Genomic DNA, 22349 nt, shown 5'->3' with positions numbered 1-22349 from the left:
GAGCTGCGCGTCGCTCCACGCCGTGTTATGTAGCGTCTCCACCGCACGGCTCACACACACACGCACACGCACCATGGCCGCGGAGAGCCAGCACTTGCGGGTCTTTCGGAGCAGAAGAGGCGTCTGTTTTCTGTGAATTTGGAAACAAAGTGTGTGAGTGTGTGAGTGTGTGTGTTGTTGTTGTTGTTGTTGTTGACAAAGCATCGTTTGCAAGTCCACACACACAGGGGGGGCTGCTGCCAGCTCCGGGGCCGGGGTTGGGAGCCGGTGTGTGGGGGATGTTGTCCGTGCTGTCGTACGGGAGACTGGTAGCCAGAGCCGTCCTCGGAGGACTCTCTCAGACGGACGGCCGCGACTACAGCCTGGTGACGGCGAGCTGCGGCTTCGGCAAGGACTTCTGCAAAGGCATCCTGAAGAAAGGCATGTGCTACGGGGACGACGCGTGCTTCATCGCCCGGCACAGATCCGCAGATGTTTTGGGTGAGCTTCTGCTTTTGTTTTGCATTTAAAAAAATTTTTTAAAAGAAAACACCACATTGCACACAGTATGACACTGGATGTGACGTGTTTGGGAGGTCAGAGGTCAACTGCTTTAGAACAAGGCTGCAAAGGTTGGATTACATGTGTGCGACCAATAACAATATTCTACAGTTACACAAACAAGGGATTATCTGCTGCTAACATCCTGTCACTTTCATTACCTGCACCACACTGATGCATGTTATTCATTCTACTTCGACCTCCACTGGGTTTATATTGTGTGGAGAATAGAGTCTAAACACCATCAGTGTTTTAGATAAACAAAAAACAAAAGAGGCTTATAAAATCCTGTTCCTCTAGGGTTGATTAAAATGGCTCTGGGGCACAAAGCCCTTGGATCCTATATAAACAACCTGTTATTTAACTCTGCTGAATATCTCTGTGCTGTGTCAAAAACAAACAAAAAAAGACACATAAGTACACTTAAAAAACAAGCAGGACATCTTTTCACCATGTCAGGTTTTTATTTTTGGACGGTTTGATTAGTTTCAAAGTTGTGTCTCTGCTTTGAGCGGGGCTGTATCTCTGTGCTGGCACAGGAGGAGGAGGCGCAGAGGGACATCCTTGTATGGTCAGTCCTGAGAGAAGCAAGACTGAAGTTTCCTTTCTAGGAAAAATCTTTGACCTTACCGAATGGTCCTCTGGGAATATGGGCTCTTATTAACTTACAAAGCAGTTCATGTTTCTAGAGAAAGATAAATGAAGGTTCGCAATTGAGAGGTTTGTAATTGAGGCAGGTTTTATGTTTTGGGAGCCAAAATATACCATCAGTGGGTCTAAAATTCAGTGTATGAGCAACATCCATCTATGTTTAAATATTTGAAATAACTGCTGTAGAGGATCAGATAGCCTTGCTTAACATGATTAGGAATTACTGGAACAGTGACCATTCAAAGATGAATTTCTGACTGATGGAGGCTGTTTGTACATTATGTCACATGTCCTTGATTTCTTGAACACGGTGTCTTTTTTGTCCTTGTTGCATCTTGGTGAAAGTGCCCATTGTCTTTCTTTATGGTGCATCTGCATGGCATTGTTCTTGCTTCTCACAGGATCCTCACTTATGGAACAAGCCAAGCGATGTCAAGGATTATTATGGTTTTTCTGAGCTTCTTTTCATTCTGAAAAATAGCTCCCTTGTGGGGGTTAAAAAGCAACATAATGCACAATACACAATACATGTATAAGTGATGGAAGTGTGAGTTATTGAACTAATAAGGTGAAATATTAGTCATTTCAACCATTCATAACAAAGCGTCTGTTTGTTTTCTAGGTGTAGCTGATGGAGTAGGTGGCTGGTGGGACTACGGGGTAGACCCATCGCAGTTTTCGGGGACGCTGATGAAGACGTGCGAGAGGCTGGTGAAGGAAGGACGCTTTGTCCCCAGCAACCCAGTGGGAGTCCTCACGACCAGCTACTACGAGCTGCTGCAGAACAAAGTGCCACTGCTGGGTGAGTGCAGTGACGCCGCTGGATATCAGCGATAATGGAGAGATGTGTCCTCCATCACCCTTTTAAGTAGAGACCACACTAATGCGTCAAAGAATACCTTTGTGTTTAGGTGACTGAGTGTTCCTGTTCATAATCAGTGTTTTGGAAAAACTCAGGCCTTGTACGCCGTCTGTGATAGCAGGAAGTCAGGATATTTTTCTTATCATAGTCATTCTAGTACAGTTGATGTGGTTATCATCTCTAGTTCGATGAGTACAAGATGTCTTCTTCTTCTTCTCTTAACCCTTAGTATTGAAGGGCTGAACGAGGCAGCAGGGTTCAGCGTAAAGGCAAACCGTGCATGCCAATGAAAGGGGACATTTTCCCGTGTGGTTTGGATACGAGTACACTGTTTAAGGGTTTAGGTTGTTTGTTTCCGTTCATTTTAGCGGTGGCTGGATGGAGATTTTTTCATCATGAGTCAGAGCAGCCAGATCCCATTAAGGAGTCTGGGAATGTCCCAAGTCCCGACCTGCCGCGCGCCGTTCACGTCCACAGTCCGTGTCCTCCTTTGCACCGCTTCCCGACAACCAAGCATGCACAAACGTGAAGCATCCGTGAATAAATGTTTTAGGAGCAGATGTCTTGTCTCTGCGAGTGTCAGTACTTTTCCACCCTTTTTTTTTTTTTTTTTTTTTTTTTTTTATCACATGTGCAGCCGGGGAAACAACAACACTGTATTGTAGAGGGAATGTTCCTAAGGCCGGCTGTGTGTGTGTGTGTGTCTGTGTGTGTCTGTGTGTGTGTGTGTGTGTGTGTGTCTGTGAGTGTGTGTCTGTGAGTGTGTGTCTGTGAGTAATTGTACTGCTGGAGAGAAACCAGAGCAGAAAGGGAGTGAGTCACAGAGCGTGAGGGGGTTTTGAAGGTTGGTCCCAGAGAGCATATTTTGGTGTGCCGGATGAATCACCAGCAGGGTGTGGCTGTCCGCTGTACGCTGTCCGCCTGCTCCACCAGCTCACGTTTCCCCTCCAAAAATTCGTAAAACCAACACGCCGATCGTGTTACATTAGGTTTGTGTTTATTCAGGCTAACCTCATTAATCAGTCTCCCAAACACACTGGGTATCTTTCCGTAAACAGAGAGGAATCTTCTGAGCTATGTAGCTGCAGAAAGTCGGGAGGAAGAGTTTTTTTTATGCCGGGTGTAGCTTTGTTTTCATCCAGGCTTTGTTCATTTAGTTATTTATATAAAAACAGAAAACCTAACACTTTTCCAACAACTTCCAAATATGAATGCAATACTTTTTGGTTTTGTTATGAATGTTCTGTGGTATATTAAATTGACCATTTTATTTTTAGGATAATTCAAATCTTTGCTTAACATTTGCATTTAATTTGAAAATGTGTGTGTCTGTGTGTGTGTGTGTGTGTGTGTGTCTCTCTCTCTCTGCAGGCAGCAGCACGGCCTGCATTGTTGTTTTGGACCGGCAGAGTCACCGGCTACACACGGCCAACTTGGGAGACTCGGGCTTCCTGGTGGTCCGCGGAGGAGAGGTGGTCCACCGCTCGGACGAGCAGCAGCACTACTTCAACACGCCCTTCCAGCTGTCCATCGCCCCGCCGGGAGCCGAAGGAGCCGTCCTCAGTGACAGGTGAGACGCTCAGCGGGCGGAGCCTCGTAAACCTGCTGCCCCACAAACAACCTGCCTTGGTGTGTTTGTGGACACATATAGGTGTGTTTGTGGACACATACAGGTGTGTTTGTGGACGCATACAGGTGTGTTTGTTCTCGATAGGTAATGGAGCAGCTGACGGAGGAGAGGACACATGTGCTCTATTCATCCCCATAGAACCCGATAACAATACAGATCACATGCAGACACGACAAAGGCTCTCTGCTTAAACAAAACAAAACAAAAAAGCACCGCAGAACATTTTGTGGCGTTTGCGTCCCTCACATGCAGCTGTGTGCTGTGAGCTCAGTGACTGTACGGCGTTGAGCTGCAGTGTGACGGTGTGTGAGGGGCCACGTGCTGCCGCGTCTCGTCGCCGCCGCCGCGTGCCAAGCGGCAGCACAGCGGAGGTCGGCAGAGTGCAGGGAAACTGCTGGATGTTTGCCAAGTTTCCCCTCTTACCCGGGTCAAAGTCTGTGTGGGCTCATGGACAAACCGGAGAGTCCCCAGCCAATCCTGCACCAGCAGGCTCAGCCACCTTTTCACTCATTCTGTCTTGAGCTGAAGCAGATTATTGTGAGCCTCTTAAAAGAATTTCTGAAGCAACGGAAGGAAAATGAACCTGGAATGCATGTTAATTAGTGGTTTATTTTACTTCTTTTTTTTGGGAACCTTAATTCTGTCTCATCACTTTCAGTTTTTTGTGCATTTAATGTGGTTCTTGAAATGACACTACCTTTTTTTTTTTAAATTTGTGCATTTTAGTCATTTAGTTGAAGGATTTACTCAGATGGATTTATACAGAGTGCAACAGCAGATTAAGCTTCAAATCCTCGATCGTTAACATGGCAACCAATGGGGGGAAAAAAGAGTGCAAGGGTCAAAACTGAAGAGCACTAAGAATATTTCTTCAAAAGCAAAATACAAGTGAAAAAGGTCAATTAAATGATAAAAGATTTGGAGCATGTTGACGCTGTTGAAGGAGACAGTAGCATCATGTACTTCTCAAAGAGATGTTTTAACATGCAGCCGAATATGTATTTTTATTTTATGCTGGATACTTGACCCTCTAATTTTGCCTGAGGATCATCTTCAGAATTGTAATTGATGATCAGATCATGAGCTGTATACTTATCCAATGTGTTTGTCCTTGGTGGCATTTGAGAAGTGGCTCTGGCTCATGGATGTGTCAAACAATGGATGATGAATCCAAACATGGAAGCCCAATTCATTTCAATGACAGCCGCTCACCCAATACAAGTTTCTCATTCTTCCATATCTAACTGCGGGTGCCCATGATGCTTATTTAATATTGTCCATCTTTCCACGACCTGGCTGCAGGGGGTAATTAAAAAATGACATTTTAATGTCGTTTTTTTTCCCCCATGTGAACTGCAATTCCAGCGACATCGAAGTCACAGGACAGGACATGCTGTCCCTGAGGACTTTGGCTCAGTGTGTCATGATGCAGCCCAGAGTTTGTAATGAATCGCATTGAGGGGGGGGAACAGGGAACGGGCACCTTCCAAGAAGTGAACTTGACACTGGCAGTCCAGGCAGACTGGGTCCTGCCTATTCCTTGAATGTATCCTCATCCTGCACATGTGATGTTGCTTCTGTAACCTAGGTGAATTAGCAGTAGCCAGGGGGATTCTGGCTTTTATGGCTTTATTGGTAGATTTTCCAACCGGGTAGAGTAATGCGCTGCAATCAGTGAGTATTCCTCGAGTAGAGATTAATATAAAGCTACCAGGTCAGACGGGACAGATTTCCCGGACGGGGGTGTAAAAGAAGCTTAAACCGGATAAATGAATGCGGTCACAACCTTGCTGATGCAATGTAGTGTTAAGTTTTGTATTTTTGGTTTTCACTGTGAGACAAAACACATTTCAAACCCTGTATCTCTTAAGTGACCGAGAATCATTGCAGTGTGTGTGTGTGTGTGAGTGTGTGTGTGTGTGTGTGTGTGTGTGTGTGTGTGTGTGTGTGTGTGTGTGTGTGTGTGTGTGTGTGTGTGTGTGTGTGTGTGTGTGTGTGTGTGTGTGTGTGTGTGTGTGTGTGTGTGTGTGTGTGTGTGTGTGTGTGTGTGTGTGTGTGTGTGTGTGTGTGTGTGTGTGTGTGTTCTCTTCCTGACTGATCTGTGTCCGCGTTTGCAGCCCCGACGCAGCAGACAGCTCTTCCTTCGACGTCCAGCTGGGCGACATCATCCTCACCGCCACCGACGGGCTCTTCGACAACATGCCGGACTACATGATCCTGCACGAGCTGAAGAAACTCAAGGTGAGTCACGCTGAGGCCCAAACAAGTGGAATCAGACGTATGCCATGAATACAAACCTCATGCCTGCTTTGTTTTTTTGTTTTTTTGCTTCATAGAACTCAAACTACGAGAGCATCCAGCAGACGGCCCGGAGCATCGCAGAGCAGGCACACGAGCTGGCGTACGACCCCAACTACATGTCGCCTTTTGCACAGTTTGCCTGTGACAACGGACTGAATGTGAGAGGTGGGTGTCTCGTTCTACCAGCCGGATATCTGAGGTTGTATTAAATAGTAGGACGATGGCGCGTGACGTGAATATATTCTAGGGTTTTAATGTTAAAAACAATATTACCCCTTAGCACCATCCTAACAGGATACTGTTCTTTTTCTGTCCAGGAGGAAAGCCCGATGACATCACGGTGCTGCTGTCAATAGTGGCAGAATACACCGACTAGAGATGGTGTGGAGCTGTGCATCAGGGGGATATCTGCCTCTGCAGGCGATGGACTGCTTTGATTCCTGCTGGCCAGGATGAAGGACTGATGTCAGATGCTTCCCCCCGCATCCGCTGACTCTACTCTCCCTCATCCCCCCCCCCCCCTCTTCTCCCCACCCCCTCCCAAAAAAAAAACCTGCCTACATGCCCACTTCTCTGTGATTGTGTACACCAGAGAGTGGCAGAATAAAGGGGAATAGAGGGCTGACTCGTCCTCTTGGCCAGGCTGCGGTGTTGACATCTTTGCAGTGCTCACTGGATAATCACATTGCCAGGGATAAGCCAGTCATTGGGCACGGTGGAGATGAGGATCCTGTCGGACGAGGGATAAGTCATCTCTCTCTGATGGGTGGGTTTTGGGCTCGGAAAGGAGGAGGCTGAGACGGGAGGTGTTAGACTGTTAAAGCGACCCCATGCTGGGCAGCCGGGAGGGGAAAGATGGAGTCCACCAGTAGTGTCGAGAAGGGAGCTGCACAGGAGATGGCAGCGTTAGGGCTCAATAAATGGGCTGCCTCGTGCAAGCAAATGTTGTGTGTGGGTGCAGGGAGCATTGTGTTTGGTAGTAGGAAATGACCGGTGTGCTGTTCTGGGATGTTTAGATAAATATTAGCCAAAAAAAAAAGAGTGTATGTGACATTTATACGTCTGTGGTTAGTTTCCTGGCGGGGTGGGCCAACAAGATTTCATGAAGAAGAGCAGCAGCTGCCTTTTCCATACCAATTCAAGTCTTGCACACATTTGACTTCATGGCTGTTAGAAGGATTTCATAGTGGCCTCGCCAGATATAAAATGTGTCAAACTGATGCTCTCCCTTTAATCTCACAGCTGCTGCTGCTGAAGTCTTGATTGCGATTACATGTGATGTGTCTGTGAATACGTGTGATGAATGCTCTCGTGCTTGTACGTCCATTGACATGATGTTAATACTTGGGTCTGAAACGGATGTGCAGCCTTAAACGCACAAAGCTTAATAAGCATATCTGAAATGGATGGAAGTGGGTGACCAAATGTATTTTTGTAACTTCTTTGTTCAGTGGGGTCGTTGAATTCTTTGGAACAATCAGTTTCTCTCTCTCTCTCTCTCTCTCTCTCTCTCTCTCTCTCCGTAGAGCTCCGATGGCACATTCAGGTCACTGCAGGTTTCATGTGAAAAATGGTCATTATGTTTCCATTACATCACTGCAGATTTGCACTACAATGTTAACCCACAGTTTAAAAAAAAACTTCTATTTTGTTCATGTTCTAATGATGTGCCTTGTATCAGGTGTCGTTGATACTGGCAATCATCCATAATTCCTTAAAACCCCAGCCTATGTGCCAGGTGTTGAGCGCAAATCCTGAAACCGTTACGTAGCCATAAGAGTCAAAACGGCTTTCCCATCATGCCCTGCTGTCTTAACCTTAAGAACTTTCCACCTACAGTATGTTTTAACCTTTTTTTTCCTCCTGAAATCTGCTCCTCTGCACTCAGTCAATAGTGATAAAGCCATCGCATGGTTCGAAAATCCTCCCTGTGGATCTTCAGATCACCGTTTACAATCTGCACTAATCTAATGGACTGTTTCCCTTCTTAATCTGACCAGTTTCCACTCAAAGGACTGACTGCAGTGTCAGGTGCCATTTTGAAACGGGGCTTTTAGTGGTCAAAATGGGAGTTTTAATTGTTATAGCACTGAGGACAATCCAAGCAGCCTTAACAATATAACAAAGGAAATGTCCCAGTCGGATGGTACTTCCTGACTCCTACATGCCAGGACACTTTTCCGTCATCTTTCATTTCTCTTCCAAACCCCTTTGTTACAACCAGAGCAGGTGTCTGTATATATTTTGTGTGTACAGATCAATGAAGATCTAAGCTCTGTTTTAAAAAAGAAAAAGAAAAAAAAAAACATTTTCAAATCTGTACAATATTTAAATAAAGAGTATAGTATTTATTATCCTGTTGTATTTGATGGCTGTGTTGTTAGTTTTAGAACAGGACTCTTATCTGGCACTCTTTAGTATTAAACAAAACACTGCCGAGGCGTTTCCTTCCATGCTGGATGCCTCCAGGCTTGTATTTTCCCATCTAAACATCATAGTAGCTCTGCATCCAGTGTGTTTACTTCGCTGAACTCAGGACACCTTGTACAATTTGTGTGAGTGTGAGAACTCCCTCATTCCTCAGATGTTAGGCATACTACCAGGTACTATCAGCAAAGAGGTGTGGCATCTTTAAGCTAAAGTACAGACCAGACCAAATAGTCTTTTTACCCGTACATGCTAGGACAAACATTTTCCACACACTGAATCTGCCAAAATAAATTATTTTATGTATTGTTTGAATAAATAATTATAAAAACATTCTCTTGGATTTCCAACTAAACACAGTTGGGAAAGAAACACTTTGGAAAAACAATTCAAACAAGTAAAGCAACTTTTTGAGCTGTAAACTCTTAAATTCATAGTACCTAAAATACAAATAATTTAGATCCTTTCATTCTGCCTACAGTGGAATGTTGTGGCCTAACTTTAACAGGTATCACAAAAACTTGAGAAACGTAGTCTTGTGTAACAGCTCTGTTATCAGAGCGTAGGGCTTCTTCTGTTGCTTTCTTCCATAGTTTCCTCTTCGTCACTGTAACATGCTAGAACAGGCAGTCTGGCAGCACGGCCGTCCTTGTCCTGCTCAGACGATACGGCCCTGAACAGGAGGGAGCAGACCTGAAAGGAAATAGAGACATTTGTTGCTGTTCAGTAGAGATACGCACAAGCCTTTTATCTTTTAGTCCAAGTCAAGTCTGAGCTATAACCACGGAATTCAATGAAGGCTACAGTATCATCATCACTGCTTTATCTATTAGCAGACAGTATCAGCCTTGATTAGTTGTTTGGTATATGATCACTGTATACAGGCTATTGCAATGAAAAATATGAAAAAACACACAATTAAATCTTTCGTTTAAAGTATTTTGCCCCTAAAGACTAACAATACTCAGGGTAACAGGAAGATATTGCTGACATTAGTAGGCCTACAATAACAGTAATCTATCTTTCAATAACACAGGGTCTCCAGATAATGACATCTCATATTCTACTGTAACTCATAATGTTTTTTAAATCCAAGTCAAGTCTCAGTGCTTGTTGTGCGACTTAAGTGCAACTTGAGTCCGAGTACCCATCCTTGATGTAGACTCTTTTGAAAACAATATTTCAGTGCTTCAGAAGGGAAAAAAAAGTAAAGTTAATGTTAATGCTCTGAATGCAATAAAAACTAAATGAGTGCTGCTTCAAATCTTTGGAAACTGGTTTGACAGGATGAGATCAACCTCTTAAGGGGGCAAAAAGATTCCCAGACCAAAACATTCAGTACAGAGGAGCAGCACCAGGTGCCAGCCAGGGAGAAAACAGTTTGGATTTTGACTTTGTCACTTCACAATGCCACCCATCCTGTTAAAACTGTAAATCCTGCCAGCCCCAGACAACAATAGGAGTCCAGTTCCCAGTAAAAACAAAAATGTAAAACCAACAATAAGTTCTTGTTACCATGGAGGAAGCAGGCGTGGTGGTGGCACTGACGCAGGCCTCGTCAGCTACACCCGGCCCGTGTGGCTCTTCAATCTGAGGCAGAAGCAGCATCAGAGCGGGTGGGTTGATTATGGGGCTGCCCTGGCTCGATGCTATCAGCTCCATCACAGCAGGAATATCCTCAGGCTTATTGATGTCTGCCTCACATGAACCCACAGGTAGAACGGCAACATCCGCACACCTGAGAAAAACACACACACACACACACACAACACACTGATCTCTGTGGCAAGCCTCTTTTTTTCATCCCGACCTAATAATCAGTTCTTATGCCGGCGAAAACAGTTGTGACTCCGTTGTTATTGAGGTGTACAGTGCCATGTTATACAGCAGCAAAGTAACAATTCTGTCTCTGTGCTGAAACACAATGAGGTCACAGTATGTCTCGGGGAAATCTGACTCCTGAGTATGTGGATTACCAGCGAGCCTGGTGAGGAGAGGTGTTGGTTTCTACTGTCTGATGGAGGAGGTGGAGATAGTGTTTCCACCATGAAATGGCAGAGAAAAGAGAAGAGGTACACAAAGCCTGGAGAGGAAATTTCACACTACAACCATAAGGCGGGAAAAACATTTAGGACAACTGAAATAACAAACACATTTAAATATATTGACCATACTAAACGTTCTGACCTTGTGTGTTGCCTACAATAATAAAATGGTGTTTGTTTTACAACACTACAGATAAAAACTAAGTGTATTTAAAACGATATTAATATTAAAATAGTACTCACTTGGTGGTGGAGGTGGTGTTTAAACAACAAATTCAATAACCATGATATTTAGTTTTTCTTTGACACTTAATAAGTCAAATAGAATAACAAGGATTATAATCCTGCCATTAGTAACAATTTAAGGAGTTCAAATGGTGGAGAACATTGTGTGTATTCCCCTTTACAAAAACATTCGTGAACAGGTTGTGTAGCTCTTTATCTGCTGATACTGAACGTGGCTTTAAGCCCAGTAACAAAACAACCTTTTGCATGTAACCACAGTTCACGTAACCAACCTCAGACAAGCAACCAGACCAGAAGTATAAAGACGAGCACTGCAGGAAGGAGAGAGAAAGTTGGTTTTTAAAAAGTCTCCACACATCCTCAGGCTCTTTAGTTGTACTTCAAAAGGCCCGAGGCAGCAGGCAAGCAAGCTTTGTTACGAGCATGCCCTTGAATATGCTAATAAAAAATAAAAAAATGTAACTTGAGTGATTCATGGCAAAACAAAAAATAAAAGGGTAAGGAGTGTAGGTTGTCGTTGAATTCCTGAGCACTGCAGAGCTGCCTGCTCATTAGGTTAGCGGTGTCTCTGCAGACTCCCAGCAGTGCACACAAGCAACTCATGACCCAGATGTTAAAGAGACAGACAGGATCCACCCAGAGCCCAAAGCGTGGTACAACAGAGAGAGTTAGCAGAGCAGGAAAGTGACACAGGCAGAATAGCCACGCAGTCTAGCACAGTGGAGACGAGAGGATTACTGACTGTCTCACTGACAGGCTTCTAACCTTAACCCCATGGCCTCCACTTGCCCTATTTATCTCCATTACAGACACAAGGCTGTCTGCTGTAATACGATGCCCTCTTAGGAAGCTAAAAACAGCCAATGAGGGCCAAATGCCTTGACAGAGAAGCTCAGGTAGAGCCCTGTGGGAACATTTAATCATATTCCTCGAATACGCCGTCACAGTAGATCAGAGAGGCTGGGCCTACGAAGACTTCAGTTGTTACATTCACAAGAAAATGTATCTTAATTCTTGCATCTGTGCTGATGCCAAGTATTGCAGGCAGGATTGGCAGCAAAGTGTTCGTTACCTGTTTGTATCAGGGGCCAGCGTCTCCGTAGGCTGACTGGGGCCCCTGCTTTCAGAGTCGATCAGGGTAGCCAGCACCACAGTGGCCTCCAGGACCATGTCCTCCACAGAGAAGCACACAGGCCTGCGAACAACATCAATGACACACTGACAGATATCTAACAGTGACAGAAATCCAAACTACATCATCTCTGCTTTGAAATCACCAGTGTAATTCACTTCTTTAATAGGAAAAAATAAAATTCACCATAACTGGTCACTTGGTAAAATGGCTAACACAAGCCACGGACAAAATAGTTGACTGCATTTTGAGAGTATCTGGTGTTAATGACACACTCAGTATGGAGCGTCTGAGGTAGAGCACCACGCAGACTGACGTTAGTCCTTGAAACTTGAGATATGAATGCATGCCACTCTCACTAATCACGATGGCAAACAGACTTACTTTCCTGCAGCACCGAAGTAGACGGACACTGGAAGGGAATGTGACTCTGCAAAGGAGAGTAAACCCTGAAGAAGAAGAAGAAGAAGAAGAAGAAGAAGAAGAAGAAGAAGAAGAAGAAGAAGAAGAAGAAGAAGAAGAAGAAGAAGAAAAAAACAAAAATGAGATGTGATTGTGTGCATTGTCGTGACTGTTATCGAATCATTTTGAGAAATAGCGATATGGCATGTTTACAATGATCAGGATAAAGAAAACTATCAATGCTCCAGTAAACTGAGGACAAATAAAACTTGAGAGCCCGGCCTCTAATCCATCCAAACCCGATTTTCCAACACGGACAGGAACAAGGAGCCTAGGCTGGCTAATGAGGAGCCTCACAGCGGGGTGTCTGAGAAACATTCCAAGACTTTAGGGACAAGACCTATGGGGGTTAATTCAGGTCAAGTCGTATTACCAGGACTAACACAAGGACTGTTTATCCAACCAAGTCTATTTGCTTTGGTTTTTTTTTTAAACCATTACAGAAGAAAGCAATTTAAATTTGGGTGTGTTTATTCAGACGCTGTAACGAATCACTTTGGATTACTGAGCACACTATTCTGGAAATTTCATTATAGTTCTCTACGATCCGTTTTATTGTTACTCAAAATATAAACTGTTGAAGATCGACATAAGTTGAGCCAGCCATTAAAATACAAACACATTTCTCCCTAAAAAGTAACACATTTCATAATAAATCAAGCGATGTGTAGCCTGTATTTTCGACAACTCATAACTTTAAATAAATAAAATAAATAAATAATTTTCTCTTTGTAGCTGTATAATATGCATCACTTCGTTCACATTATTTTTGATATAAAGATGAGATACAGCACTGAGGGGAAAGTTCCCATGGAAACGAACCAGAGAGGCAGGTACAGAGGCATTTTAGGATACTTGATTCATCCAAATTACAGGACCAGAAACATGACCTCCAGGACATGAAATACTCCTGGAGTCACACACACACACACACACACACACACACACACACACACACACACACACACACACACACACACACACACACACACACACACACACAAAGATACACTTAATATTCTCATGTGACAGGATAAAAGGAGCCTCCAAAAATAAACCCTGTTACCCTCAACTCCTTCAAACAGAAAGTTATATCCGACTCCACTCCGATCTGAAAGTAGTCAAACTCGTCTGGGTGTAAGGACATCTCAGTGAACATGTTCTTCATGTGATCTGTGACGGACGCACATCCAGGTCAAACAGTATCTGAATAACATTTGTCATTTTTTCAAAGTTTGTTGAAGAATTTCATTTGCAGCATTTCCATTAGCAGGTTAAGTTGTCAAATGTCAATCTCAAAGAGACTTTTTAACTCTTGTGTTATCTGTCACACACAGTATTAATCGTGGGTGCTGGGCCAGATCACAGTGAGCTCACCGTTTCCTCCCTCATAGTAATTTCTCAGACTGACTCTCAGAGGAGTCATGGACAGAGTGATTTCCTCCTGGGACACTGGGAAATGCGTCACCATATCACCAAGAAGCCTGCAGAGGTAGAGCAAAAAAAACAAATGCCAACCCACACAGAATCAACCTAAGCACTGAGCAGCCTAACGTCAACACTGTGCTACTGAAGGGTTATACTTTGGGTTGACTAAACTGAGCAGCAATGAACTGATGCTGCTTGTGTGTTTGGCCACAGCCAGCTGAGACTACAAAATATTGTTAACATCCATTTTCTTTCCAATAAAATAGAATGGACTGCTGGATCTAGCTTGCAGCTACCGTATTACATCATTCATTTTACAGTAAATCCACTTGCCATGAAAAGAAAAGTATAAAAATGGATTTCTATGCGTTGAGATATCTAAGATTTTGTGTGCATACCATTTATAAAACACGTGAAGTTTTATTTGTTGTATGTAACAGAAAGTTGAGGTTCTGACTTGATAACAGAATAATGAGCTGCTAACCTGGCAGGAGCTTTCAGCACATTGGGACAGAGGTGTGAGGCAAACACTGCCTGCAGAGCTTCACTCTCCTGGAAACATAGGTTGTGGGTCTTAGTGATGCCTGTCGCAAAAGCAGAAAGAAGATATTTGGAGAACACTGCCACCAAGTGTTGATAATATGTAACGCAGAGTCTGCAGCACAGCGTTGATTAAAGTCATTTTGAACATGGTAAAAGAAAACTGGCCATGTAAAGAAAAAAAGTGTTTTTTAGTGGTCTATTAAAATGGATTAAAAGGTAATGTATTTAAAATTATATATGACAGGTCTCTACAATTCCTAAATCTTTCCTTTGCCTGCAGTAAGTTTATAATACAAAATGCAATGTTTACTACCGTGCCTGCAGAAAAACTGGATCATCACTCGGTCATTGGGAATGCTGATTGTTATCTGACATCGCTCCACATTACGCTCAATCGAAGTCAAACACCGGAAAAGAGGTAGGATTGACTTAAAAACGAAAAAAATACATGTTTTAGACAACAACAAAAAATGTAATTACAGAGTCTTAAAGGGAGAACATTATGGAGGACGAAAAATGACATAAGTATAAATAAATAAATGCATAAATAATTGTATGAATAAATACAGGAATAAATAAATAAATGCTTAAATAAATGTTTGAATACAGAAGTAAAATAATAATTAAATGCTGAAATAAATACAGTTATAAATAAATGCTTAAATAAATACTGAAATAAATAAATAAAAGTATAAATAAATAAGTAAATGCTGAAATAAATATAGAAATGAATACATTAATCTATAGATAAAAGTTAATAATCAAACAGGACATAAATAAATACATATCCTACATTTATTTCTACATTTCTTTTCACTTACATTTATTCATTTATCTATTCATTTCTGTATTTATTTCTGTATTTATTTATACAATTATTTATGCATTTATTTATTTATACTTATGTCATTTTTCGTCCTCCATAGAACATTACTATGTCATCTTAGCCTTCCACTACTCTCTCTCTCCTATATCATGAGAAATGTTGTCCTGTGCAGTGAGCTTTGATGTCACTTTGACCCCAACATGACTGATCTACCTTCATTAACAGTTTGCAATTGACTGATTCCCGGCCCCTCTCTGATACGGATCCCAGGCTGTAGTGCTGGAAGAACAGCGGCGAGAAGAGGAAGCAGGCGTACGCAGAATGAGCAGAATTAACTGATCTCAGTGCCAGCTTTAAAATAGAGAGAGAATGTGAATATGCTGCCATTGCCTGGAGGGAGAAAGGAGAAAGGAGGCCCCAATGCTGTGAGACCAATATGGAGGCCTCCTGTAAAATAAAAAGAATGAAGCAACAACAATAGAGGGTCAGTATGTCTTGTTACTCTCCTGGTAGTTTATTACAATGGGAATGAAACAACCATGAAGACACTGGTTTCCCCTCCATGTTGATTGGGTGCTGCTCACCCCTCTAACCATGGGATCCAACCACAGCTCATCTCCAATCCGTGACAGGGCATGGACAGCCTTCCCAAACGCTGCAACACAACACAACCTCACCAGAGTGTCATCTTAACAAAATAAAGTTACACATTACAAACAATATTAGCTTTTATTTCAAAAATAAAATGGGTTTAACTGCTTCACTCCCAGAAATGGTGGCTAAATTTTTTTTTACAGGCCTCATGTGAGCTACAACAACTACAAGTACAGGCTACTAGTTTGAAATGATATAACAAATTAAAATATATATTTTTTTTACTTATACCTTTTACACCACTTCCTTCCAGAACACAGTTCATATTCGCTGATGACGTCAACTTTTCCCGCCAGTTCAACTAACGCTACGTCATTCAAGAGCTCATCGCGAGACCGTGCATAAACAGCGCGCGCAGAAGAGCTAATTAGTTGAGCTCAAACAGAGTATTGACCATATAAGGGCTAAATTGGCTTTTAGAGGGTCTTCCGCAACAACAATTACGTTTTTAACATTTCTTCACACTAAAAAACCCCCCCAAAAAGTCCTCAAGATACTTATATTTACTATAAGGTTTGTTTATTGCCTTATTCCACAAATGTCACAGTAAAACTAAACACAGTCATTTAAATTATCATGTTATATTGTCAGGTGCAAAATAAAACAAATCCATAATCATATTAATCTCAGCTTCCCCGCTGCAAATTTCCCCGCTGGGGACTAATAAAGGATTATCTTATCTTCCAACTGGCCCCACTAAATAATTGAAATTGCTCCCTAAATAAGATATAAATAAGTCTTAAGTTCTGTAAGAAGTGATAATGTTTCATATTTGATACATAAAAGATAGATCATATATAAAGTAGGAACACAGGGGCAACAGGATATCCAATACAATGTTTATGAATGTGTTTTTGATAATAGCACGATTAAGAACACAAGTACACTTTGTGATAAACGACAAATAAAGATTAAACTAACAGAACAACATGTAAATAGGACACTATAGCTCAATATACAGTTCTATTATATGTTTAGATCTGTGTAAATGAGACAGCACCCAGTTCTTGGTTAGGGAAGCTTTATGCATATTTAAATATGTGGGAAATAACACAACAGGTATTGATGCTAGATTAACACAAAGACTCTCTAGAGGGCCATTAATGCACTCTAAATAGTGCATTAACGGTCATCTGTTGACTATTTTTGGAAGTATGACATCAGAATTAGCTTTGCTGCTGCTTCTGCTTTTCCTCTGCCCTTGAGGCTTTGCCCTTGCCGCATCCTTCTCTGCATCCTTTGTGAGGGTACTATTTTCTCTCTGCTGGTGAATCCCAAATCTCCTCCTGCAGATGGGATTCTGACCTAGGAAGTGCAAAAAACACAACATGAAATGAACGGTTGTGTTCAAAGGGGTTATGTTAGAGAGACATTTAGATACACACCTGGTTGTATGCATGAGTGCAGCACATTGAGATAGCGCTGCTTCATCTGCTGCCTCATGTGCGCTGTGCTGTAAACGTTTGCTATACTGCAAAGGTAGCGCCTCTGTCCAGATGTAAGGGATGGATGCTGAGACAGAAACAAGGCCTGATCTGATTATATGTGGCAGAATGACACTCATCTTGTTTCACCTGAGGAAAAATACTTCAGCGTATGTTTCGGTGTCATGTGGTTACCTGTAAGAAGGGTGCAGACATCATAGATTTGGGAATGAGTATTGTCTTCATGTGCTGCCCGCCTGCAGAAGCATTGACGTGCGTTCCTCTGTACATCTCTCTCAATTCCCTACTAGGTAGACTTTCAACGCCTTCCAAAGGCAACATGCAGTAAAACACACCTTATTACAGATCTGTGGTGTTACTTAAGCAGCAAATATTACGCATAACACTCTTTACTGAAAATAATTTATCAGAAATGTGTTAAACAAAATTAGTAACAATGTAATATTTTTAAAAACAAGTTTCTCGGTTGTGTATCCACATGAGCTTTTTGTTTCTGTGTTTTGAATTCAATAAAAAAAAATACTATTAAGCAACATAGCAAATAGCAACATATATACTGTATAATTTTGAGGTTCTCATACTTTTTATACTACTATTTTATTTCAGAAGTATTTCAGATAATATTTTACTTACAATCTTCCTAGGCTTCTAAAATATGATTTGTTATAAACCACCAAAGCAGTTATATGTGTACAATATTATGAAAGGGGCCAATCTATTAAAAAATTCTTCTTCGACCGCCAGAAATGACTAAAGCAGACAATTACTGAGACAGAGTGGTTTAGATTAGTCACCAACTTGAAAGCAAACATCTACCTTAGATCTCGTTTGCATTCATATTATTTATTGTCTAATTCAACAATGAAAATAATAGGTTTATTCTTGACAAGTTAGCATTTAAAAAGGGTTATTATGACTCACCTTCTGTGCATCTCTGGTTAGATTCTGCAGACCTAAACAAAAAAACATCAAGAATCTCTCAATTAAAACCAAAATGAATAAATGCATCCTCTGCATTCATCCATAAAAGACTCAAACTGACATTGTGGTCTTACCTCATTAAGACGTGACCACTTCCATTTTTTAACCGGTTTTCTTTTTGCAGCTGCTCATCAAATGTAACACGCTTTCTCATCTTTACCTACAGTCCCAATATTTCCGGTTGATTTGTCAGAGAGGTTGCTAGAATCTTTTATCAGCTCAGAATGTGTTGCAGCCAGCAGAGCCTCCGAGTGTGAAATGAAGCCAGCCCTGAAATCTGAAACTATTCTCAGGGTTCCAATTACAGCGCAGAGGCCTCATAAACTTGAACCCTGTGTGTTCTCATCTAAAATGTAAAACACAAACAAAATTACAGGGCCAATCTGTTTACACACTTTATTGAGCATCATGTCCAATATACATTGCATTGACACAAAATGGAAAAAAAACAACAAAAAAATAATGGCGTTAGGGTGGATTACCTGGACACACCATTTTTTCAGAGCGTATTGCTTAATGACATTTCAAACGCACCGAATCTGTGCAAATACAGTGAACACCGGTCAGAGGAGGTCATGGTAGGTTAGAAAATTCTGACTTAAAAAGGTAATGTCAACAGCAGTTATGTGATCATAAAGTCTACAGAAATCTACTAACTGTACACATCACATTCACCCAGAATGTACTAACGAATGGTATCATATCCAAACATACCCAGCTCCTTCAAACCTGATTGCATGCGCCAAAAAGATGGTAAGCCATTTTTTTTTTTCTCCAATGTCAGTCACGGACCATAATCATGTATAACATAATTCAGAATAGATGTCATCATGGCTTAACGGTCGGCAACACCATCGATGAAAGTGATCAAATTAAGCCGATGGTTTCCAGACTTCCACCCAAAACGACTGCGTATATTCCTTAAAAAATAAAAACCTAGATGCAGGATTGTGTTCATTTTCCCCCTCAGAACACATATTTATGCTTTACTAAGTGGTGAGTTAACTTCAAGTCTCTTATCAAGAATTCCAACCAAAATTCAGTGATTAAGTAAAAGGTGATAAATATTATCTAAGTATGACACAATCAGAACTCCAGATGTCGATAGATTTAAAGAGCTTTGCTCAACAATCCTGTGACTTATACATCATTCTTAACACATGCTGATCGAAAGCCAAATGTGCTGCAACAAAGTAAGAACGAGCAGCCTTATTCCACTACGAAGCCCCTCAAACTCCCCAATGTTTATAGATTAAGAACTCAGAAAAAAGGTAATACTCGGTAAAGCCTAAATTTATTACACTTTTAAATTGAGGTAAGCTCAGATGCAAGTTGACCAGTACACACATGGACTGCATTTGGTTGTCCGTGGTTTATAACAGCATTGTGAAAAGACATCAGACGACGTGATAATTAATAGATATATTGTCATTGACCATGAGGGCCATGTGTTAAAGGAGAGGCTCAGGAATATTAGAGGTTTACAGTACTGATTGCTAATCGAGACCCTCATTTAGTAGAGTAGTTTTATCCTGAGAAGTTGGCACAAACCTTCTGTTACCATTACCTATGCTTGTGCAAGTCAATATATTATAAAACCACGACTCTCAAATCACTGAGTAAGCCATTCCATTTACATCTACAGCTAGCAACAACACATGACGGAGCTGTTTGAGGGGATCATGCAGGTTTGAGAGTCATGGTTTTATATCTCTTGGACGTACACTAGCATGAGAAGAAAATGCTAGCAGGAGGCCGCTTCTCAGAAAATAAACACTGTATGAAAACCCTCTAAAAGTTCTCAACCTGTCCCTCTAAACAACAAGCAGACTGTGAGGAAGTGAAGCCAACAAAAGGCAACAGTGATTCACCGACAGTGTTGAAAATAAATCACATCTATTGACAGAGTTTTGTTGGGCTGACATTGATCTGGTGGCAAGTATTCGGTAGGGAGGACAAGTGATGACCTAATGGTTAACGGGTGTTTTGTTTTACACAATCTTGACCACTAAATTGCATAAGAAACCTGGTATAAAGTAGAAACTGTTCAGCAGCAGATAAAAAAAGCAAGTTAATTTACAGTAGTGACATATCTTACATCATTAATTTTTTTTCCAAAATAAATAAAATTAAATATACAATTCCAGGGAAGGAAACGGGTTAATTTCGCTGGTAGGATTCTCAAATTGGCTCATCTTGTGGAAATAGACAACCGTTCACAGAAACGTGGTTGAGGCCAACCAATTCCTTTGACTGGCAAAACAAGGGGTGCAAAAGCCTTTTGCTGAAATCTTCCCTCTGAAGGCATTTCCTTTAACTGGAAAAAAAAAAAGAACATCATTATTACTATTACTGCTAATGCAAGGTTTCACAAATGACTCGCGCTTAGCTGAAATAACTCAATTAACTTACCCTGGAATTTACAATTGACTCCTAATCAAAAGCCATCTCTTGACTTTTTCTTACACAGCGAGCCACCTTCCTCTTGAATTCACCGTTAGGGTCCTCCCTCCACTCTTTCTGTAGGAGCAACATTAGATTTATTTTTCAGCGACACATCCTCAATCTTTTTGTACTGCCATGATAATAAGAATGAAAATAGGTTTTTATGTGTCAGGGGGGCTGTAGTAGTGTTACTCACCGCCGCGTCCACATTAGCCGGTGAGTCGCTGTTGGGGTCTGCCAGCATGGAGATAACACTAATCATGATTGTCTCTACCGTGTGGATGGGAAGCCAGCGCTCCTCTGGCTTTTCATAACCAAACTTATCTTCTCCTGGCTCGTGCAGAATTGAGATGCAAACATCTCCGTTCTTTGCAACTGTGAAGGAATGGGAGCACGAGTTTAATAGCAAACAAAACAATGTGATGACAGCCTCAGGTAAAATTAAACTCAAAGACTGGATTACATTTCTGCTTAAATCACAAAAAAAACGTTAAAATTATTCAATAAAAGTAGCAAATTCCATTTAAGACCAAGTAAACATAAAAAAAAAAAGCTGCTGAAGGTGTTTACCATTTGGGTGCCAGATTTCAGTGATAAACTTCATCTTTGGAGGCCGTAGTGGATAATCATAGGGAAAGGTTAGGTACGCTTTGAAAAACCCTCCCTCACTGCAATACAAAGAACAGAGCAAGAACGAATGAGGAATTATGAATTTAAAATAGTAATTTATAGATTTCTCAACCAAAGACATGATTATCCAAATATGTTCTCACTTACAAAAGGGTATCTTGTGGACCAATGATCACAACTTCCCATTTATATATGTCATCATCATCTATCAGACCAGCTGAAAAGCCCTCTACGGGGTTCTTGTTGAGCTCTGGGGAAAAAAAGAGGCATAAGGTGTTTTTTTAATACAATGAACTGCAATGAAACAGAAAAAATAGATAGAAATGAGCACACACAATATTCTATTAAAGCCTGTTTATAGAGAGTTCAAAGTTTGTATCAGTAATCCAGGATTTGGTGAATATCAGAACAAAGCTTTGGCACCAAAACTCAGCCTTCACAACACAAATGCTGTGATTTAACTCAGATGGCAATAAAAACAACCAAGGTAAGATGACTTTTTCTTTCACAACAGAACTGGGATATGAATTGATTTTGTAAAAGGCCTCAACACCAGTGGTAAAAAAAAAAATAGCTGCTGCAAGAAATGGTACACAGTTAACACCTTTAGAGAACAATGGCGATGCGGAACAGCCATAATGAATCTGCGTTGAAATCACTGACAATGATGAGCCTCCTAAGGCGAGCTGCATGTTTGGGTTTTTTTCCCTTTTGTTAACCACCGTGAAGCAGCTGCAGGAGATGTGGAGTTTGCTTTCATGACAAATTGATGATACAAAGTACGTTAACAGACTGAATAAGTAGTAAGTGCTGTATTAGCCCCTTTAATTAACATCATTATTTTCAAAAGGCAAAGCATGAATTGTGCTGGTTTGAGCCCTTATTTTAATTTTATGACCCAGAAACCTTAGAATATTTATTATAACAACAAAGCATGTAAACTGGGTGCCTCAAAACTATTCCCAGCACTGCCATTGATTGATTTGCTTAAGGCATTCTTCCATTATGACTTTGATTTAATATGTATAGGAGATATTCAGTCGTCAGTGTTTGGCATCATATCAGAATGTTTGGTGAAGTAATAAGAACATTAGTTTTTAT

At 41.3% G+C, this 22349-nt stretch overlaps 3 protein-coding genes across 3 annotated transcripts in view; 1 reads left to right on the top strand and 2 right to left on the bottom strand.

Moving 5' to 3' along the window:
* Positions 1–2: 2 nt before the first annotated feature.
* Positions 3–6483, top strand: pptc7a (protein phosphatase targeting COQ7 a). Its single transcript, XM_054611375.1, has 6 exons — positions 3–480; positions 1814–1993; positions 3425–3623; positions 5801–5924; positions 6020–6149; positions 6302–6483. The coding sequence occupies exons 1-6, from the start codon at positions 279–281 to the stop codon at positions 6358–6360; spliced, it is 894 nt and encodes a 297-aa protein (XP_054467350.1). The 5' UTR covers positions 3–278; the 3' UTR covers positions 6361–6483.
* Positions 6484–8907: 2424 nt separating this feature from the next.
* On the bottom strand, positions 8908–16016 carry rad9b (RAD9 checkpoint clamp component B). The gene is made up of 11 exons (XM_054611619.1): positions 15979–16016; positions 15678–15748; positions 15307–15444; positions 14581–14695; positions 14209–14308; positions 13674–13780; positions 13363–13469; positions 12219–12283; positions 11775–11897; positions 9927–10149; positions 8908–9104 (listed from the first exon to the last, which is right to left on the bottom strand). The coding sequence occupies exons 1-11, from the start codon at positions 16010–16012 to the stop codon at positions 8967–8969; spliced, it is 1221 nt and encodes a 406-aa protein (XP_054467594.1). The 5' UTR covers positions 16013–16016; the 3' UTR covers positions 8908–8966.
* A 2545-nt stretch (positions 16017–18561) lies between these two features.
* LOC129100992 (ubiquitin-conjugating enzyme E2 G1-like) overlaps positions 18562–22349 on the bottom strand; it is a 5255-nt gene continuing 1467 nt past the window's right edge. Inside the window, exons 2-6 of the mRNA XM_054610571.1 lie at positions 21396–21498; positions 21189–21286; positions 20815–20993; positions 20586–20693; positions 18562–20490 (exon numbers count right to left, since the gene is read on the bottom strand). Coding sequence (XP_054466546.1) covers positions 20607–20693; positions 20815–20993; positions 21189–21286; positions 21396–21498 — 467 coding nt within the window. The 3' untranslated portion in view covers positions 18562–20490; positions 20586–20606. The remainder of the gene's footprint in view (positions 20491–20585; positions 20694–20814; positions 20994–21188; positions 21287–21395; positions 21499–22349) is intronic.

Source organism: Anoplopoma fimbria, chromosome 13 (assembly GCF_027596085.1).
Source record: "Anoplopoma fimbria isolate UVic2021 breed Golden Eagle Sablefish chromosome 13, Afim_UVic_2022, whole genome shotgun sequence".
NCBI classification, from domain to species: domain Eukaryota; kingdom Metazoa; phylum Chordata; class Actinopteri; order Perciformes; family Anoplopomatidae; genus Anoplopoma; species Anoplopoma fimbria.
Note: the sequence above shows the minus strand (reverse complement) of the source record. Positions and strands in the feature narration are given on the sequence as shown.

What these genes read in the sequence shown, in the direction of transcription:
- pptc7a (XM_054611375.1), top strand. Translation starts at nt 279, where the DNA reads ATGTTGTCCGTGCTGTCGTACGGGAGACTGGTAGCCAGAGCCGTCCTC. An exon ending in GGAGCCGTCCTCAGTGACAG is followed by an intron (nt 3,624 to 5,800) that starts GTGAGACGCTCA and finishes CCGCGTTTGCAG; the next exon opens with CCCCGACGCAGCAGACAGCT. An exon ending in CAACGGACTGAATGTGAGAG is followed by an intron (nt 6,150 to 6,301) that starts GTGGGTGTCTCG and finishes TTTTCTGTCCAG; the next exon opens with GAGGAAAGCCCGATGACATC.
- rad9b (XM_054611619.1), bottom strand. Translation starts at nt 16,012, where the DNA reads ATGAACTGTGTTCTGGAAGGAAGTGGTGTAAAAG. An exon ending in GTGCTGAAAGCTCCTGCCAG is followed by an intron (nt 13,781 to 14,208) that starts GTTAGCAGCTCA and finishes CTACCTCTGCAG; the next exon opens with GCTTCTTGGTGATATGGTGA. An exon ending in TACTTCGGTGCTGCAGGAAA is followed by an intron (nt 11,898 to 12,218) that starts GTAAGTCTGTTT and finishes TGTTGTTCGCAG; the next exon opens with GCCTGTGTGCTTCTCTGTGG.